This window comes from Bison bison, unplaced genomic scaffold (genome assembly GCF_000754665.1).
Source record: "Bison bison bison isolate TAMUID 2011002044 unplaced genomic scaffold, Bison_UMD1.0 scf7180017864516, whole genome shotgun sequence".
Taxonomy (NCBI): domain Eukaryota; kingdom Metazoa; phylum Chordata; class Mammalia; order Artiodactyla; family Bovidae; genus Bison; species Bison bison.
In genome coordinates this window covers 7,450,559-7,454,628 of record NW_011495069.1, presented here as the reverse complement: position 1 = coordinate 7,454,628, position 4,070 = coordinate 7,450,559, and the positions used below count along the sequence as shown (strand labels likewise).

Here is a 4,070-nt window from a genome sequence, read left to right as displayed (position 1 = left end):
GCCTCAGGGAGCAGTATGTACAGAGGGGAAACTGAGTCCCGGCGTGAAAGGGCTGGGCCCCTGGTGACCCGGTGAACTGGGCCAGAGCTCCCCGCCCCCAGCTCTCACTGTGGGTGGCGGAATGAAAGAGGTCTATTCTGAAGGCCCATCTTCTTTCCTCGGGCACAGGGAGTTCTGTTCTCCCAGTGTGAAGGCCGGGGCCCTGTGGCTCTGAGACTCTCTGGCACCCTGGCCCCATGGAGCCGCCTGGGCTCCCCTTCGCCCCTCCCAGGCCTTGACTCGGGGGTTCCACAGCAACACGGAAGCGGTTCCCCCACGTGCCCTGAAAACTCCCCTCCAGGATTTCTGCCCTTTGCGAAAGTAGGGTAGCATGTGGTTGGAACATGTGCTCCGGGACCACATTACCTGCTTTATATCCCAGACCAGTCACTTAGCGTAGGGTTCATCTTGAAGCCTCAGTGGCCCCATCTGTACAATGGGGACGAAAGGGGGGTGTTCAGAGAAGGAGCACTGGACTTGGGGTCAGGGGTCTGGGTGCTGACGCCGACTCTGGGTGCTGGCCTGGCTTTGTGTCCCAGACAGGACTCACCGACCTGGCCTCAGTGTCCCGGTCTCCACGTGGAGACGATAATCCTGCCGCCCTCGGTGTGAGCTGGGGTAGAAGTGACCACACAGGGGACAGTGACCTGGGAGGGTGGAGAGCATCCAGAGACCTTGTTTGGTCGGAACCACGACCCGCAAGGGCACCGTGTGGCCCTCCCACTGTGGCTTGGGGTGGGGGAAAGGGGTGTGACTCAAGCTCAGCTACCGGCTACCAGGCTGCGGGCGGTCCTTGAACCCAGGCGGGCTGTGAACCCCGCCCTCCTTCCGTCGGCCCGCGGGCGTCTCTGTAAACACTCTGTACTCAGTGTGACTCAGAAACGGGACTCTATCCGCCAGTGACAATAACAGCAAGGCCTGAGGTTTGCAGCAGCTTTTGTGTAGCCCCATTGGCTCACTTCAAGCTTGTGGTTGACTAACACACCCGGATCCTTTGCACCCGAGCTGCTGTCAGGTCAGTCTGCGGTCTCCACATCTATCCAGCCGGCTTCCTCCCTGTTGAGATTGTTCTCAGTGCATCCATGATCCAGCTCATCCACGTCACCCTGCCGTCCCCAGTGGCCGCAGCAGCTAGGGCGAGAGCACGCCCTCCAAGGCCTGCCAGGACCGAGGTTGAGCCCCGTGGCACTCCCCTGGAGACCCTTTCCCCAGGGCTATCCATTAGTCAGCCCTAGACGGCTCACGTTAGACAGCCAACCAGAAAATGAAACCTCAAACTTGGAGGCTACAAACTGGCAACCCCTGAGCAGGACATATTGTGCCAAGTGGGTTATTGTGTTGTTGCTGTTGGTTTCAGTATACCAGGCTTCCCTGGTGGCTCAGCTGGTAAAGGATCTACCTGCAATGCAGGAGACCCGGGTTTGATTCCTGGGGCGGTAAGATTTCCTAGAGAAGGGAACAGCTACCCACTCCAGTATTCTGGCCTGGAGAATTCCATGGACTGTATATAGTCCATGGGGTCACAAAGAGTCGGACATGACGGAGTAACTTTCACCTTTCAGTATTTGGGTTAATCACTGACATATATAATACGGGAGATTTCACAGAAAAGCAGGTTTATGGCTTCTGGTAAATTGGAAACTGGCAACACTGGGCCCACCTCCATCGGGGCACCAGTCAGCTGGGCTGGATGGCAACTGCCCCTTCTACAAGGCCCACCCTCTCCAGTCTGTCCCAGTCTCCACCCATCCCATCTGCCTGATTTATGAAACTTGCCTGGTCCCCTTAGGCATCTGAGTTTGCAGCCTCAGCTCCAGCCACATTTACCCCAGCCCACGTTTTTCCTGTTTCCAGGGGTCCTGGGAGGCAGTAGTGGGGCCTGGCTGGTGCCAAGTGGGCCCATTTTGGCTGCCACGTGTCCCATGGGCCTGGGCCTGGGCCCTCCTTGGAGGAGAAATTGGGTTCCTTGGTTCTTGGTGGCTTGCTGAGCCCACTGTGGCCCCCAGGACAACCGGTTCCATTCCTCAGGGCTCTCAGATGCCTATGTGAGCTGGTGGCAGGGGTGTGGAGCCAGCCTGGGGGCCTGTGGGTACCAAAATCCATTGCATCCTCATTTGAAAATCAGGAATCAGGCCCATTCTGCAGCCTCCAGCTCTGTCCCCTCGTTCCCAACAGCAGTGAAGAGTCCCATCACACTTACCCAGGCCCCCCGGGGGGGCCATATTCTGAGACTGTCGTCTTCTTTCTCTGTCAAGCTAGAAAATTCCTCTTGTCACGGCAGACCCCAGGACTCAGGCAAGCCTTCTCCTCTCCCCAAGCCCATTCCCCACTCTTCTTTTCCAAGAATCCCAGGTCTAGAAAATCCTCCCCACTTCCTCGCTGTGTGACCTCAGGCAAGCTTCTTTACCTCTCTGAGCCGCAGCTCTGTTGTCTTACAGAAAGAGGACCAGGCCAGCCTGCCTGCCTCAGCAGGAACTTGGGACACACACGGGCTCAGCAAGGCCACTCTGCCCCCACTCATGGCTCCTCACCACGCCCCAGGGTGGGTTCCCAAGGTTTTGCGGAAACTCTGTGGTTTCTCTGAGGCGGGGGTACTCTCTGCATTTATCAGATGACGAAATTGAGGGGCCCCCACCCAGGTGGGCTGTGGAAGAGCAAGTTACAGAATGATACAACCAGGCTGAGACCATTCAAGAAAGTTCCATGAAAAACTTGCTCTGTGTTTTCCATGCACATGAAACCCTAAAAAAGGCCTGGAAAGAAAGACCTCCAAATTGATCACTTGGGGATTTCTGGGTAGGATTTAGGGTGGGTCCGAGGAGTCATTAGCCTTACCTGTAATGCTTTTCTTTTTGGAGGTATTCACGTGTTGCTTGTGAAATGTAAAATGAGTAATTGGAAAAGTTGTGCGTGTGTGTATGTGTGTGTGTAAGGGGGTGATCCCTGTAAGCCTGATGTCATTCAAGAAGGGTTGAGGGTGGCCTTGACTGGCTGCTTAAAGGCAAGGACATGGCCATCTTGACCCGGCTAGCTCCTCCAGGGTCTTGGAGATGAGGCTGGGGTTCTTCTTGTATGGTAATGGCAGAAGAATCCTGGAAAACGCTGGTAGTTTGTCCAAGCCCAGTGCCCCAAGTAGGTGCACTGATCCCCCTGTCCCCAGCTTCTGGACAAAGATGGGAGTCTGGCCCCTCACACAGTGCCCCGCAGCACTTGCTGGCATCCTGGTCAATTTCCCCTCCTGTCTGAGGCCCAGAGGGGAGAAGGCATGTGCTGGGGGTTCCCAGGTAGCTCTGGACTGCAGGAGCCGGCACTCCCATTCTGGGCCTTGTCTCATTCCTCTTGCAGATGGAAATGCTGGGGGCGGGGGCAGGGAATGCTGGGGGCAGAGAGTGGTACCATCCCTGGGTTCTCTCCCTGCCTTCCACAGAGCCTGCCTGAGCCCCTATGCATGCCTGTTGCCTCAGATTTCTCTTCTGCCAAAAAGTGTAACATAGGGACTTCCCTGGTGGTCCAGTGGCTAAGACTGCCCACTGGCAATGCAGGGGCCAGAGTTCGATCCCTAGTCGGGGAACTAGGTTCCGCATGCCCCAGCTAAGAGCCTACACAGCCAAATAAATAAGTGAAAGTAAATATTTTTTAAAAAGTTTAACATAGAGGTGTAGATCTCGGGCTTTGAGTTGAACTCCTAAGTTCAGATCTTGACTCCACAACTTACTGGCTGTGTGGCCTGGAAGCTCTCTTGAGTCTCACCTGTGGCGTCGGAAGGTCAGGGTAAAATCATGGCAGCCGCAGGGCGGCCCGTACTGACTGTTCTCTGTTCAGAAAAGAGGCTGGTAACGGCCAATGGGATCTCCCTTGCAGAGGCCTAAGGTTAGACCGCAGGGAGAACTTCCCAACGGAGCAAGGTGTTTCTGCCCACCCCACCCCCGACCCCGGGATGAGCTGCTCATGGGCTCCATGCTCTGCAGGGCATCGGCAGAAGCTGGAGGACCAGACCAAGGGATTCCCCGACCGCTTCGGGGACCTGGAGC

The 4,070-nt window shown here is 56.3% G+C and overlaps 1 protein-coding gene across 1 annotated transcript in view; it reads left to right on the top strand.

Annotated features, from left to right (window-relative positions):
• Window positions 1-4,070, top strand: part of RUNX3 (runt-related transcription factor 3) — a gene marked incomplete at its 5' end in the record, with an annotated part of 31,580 nt that overhangs the window by 19,185 nt on the left and 8,325 nt on the right. Inside the window, one exon of the mRNA XM_010830246.1 lies at window positions 4,008-4,068. Within this exon, the coding sequence (XP_010828548.1) occupies window positions 4,008-4,068 (61 nt within the window). The remainder of the gene's footprint in view (window positions 1-4,007; window positions 4,069-4,070) is intronic.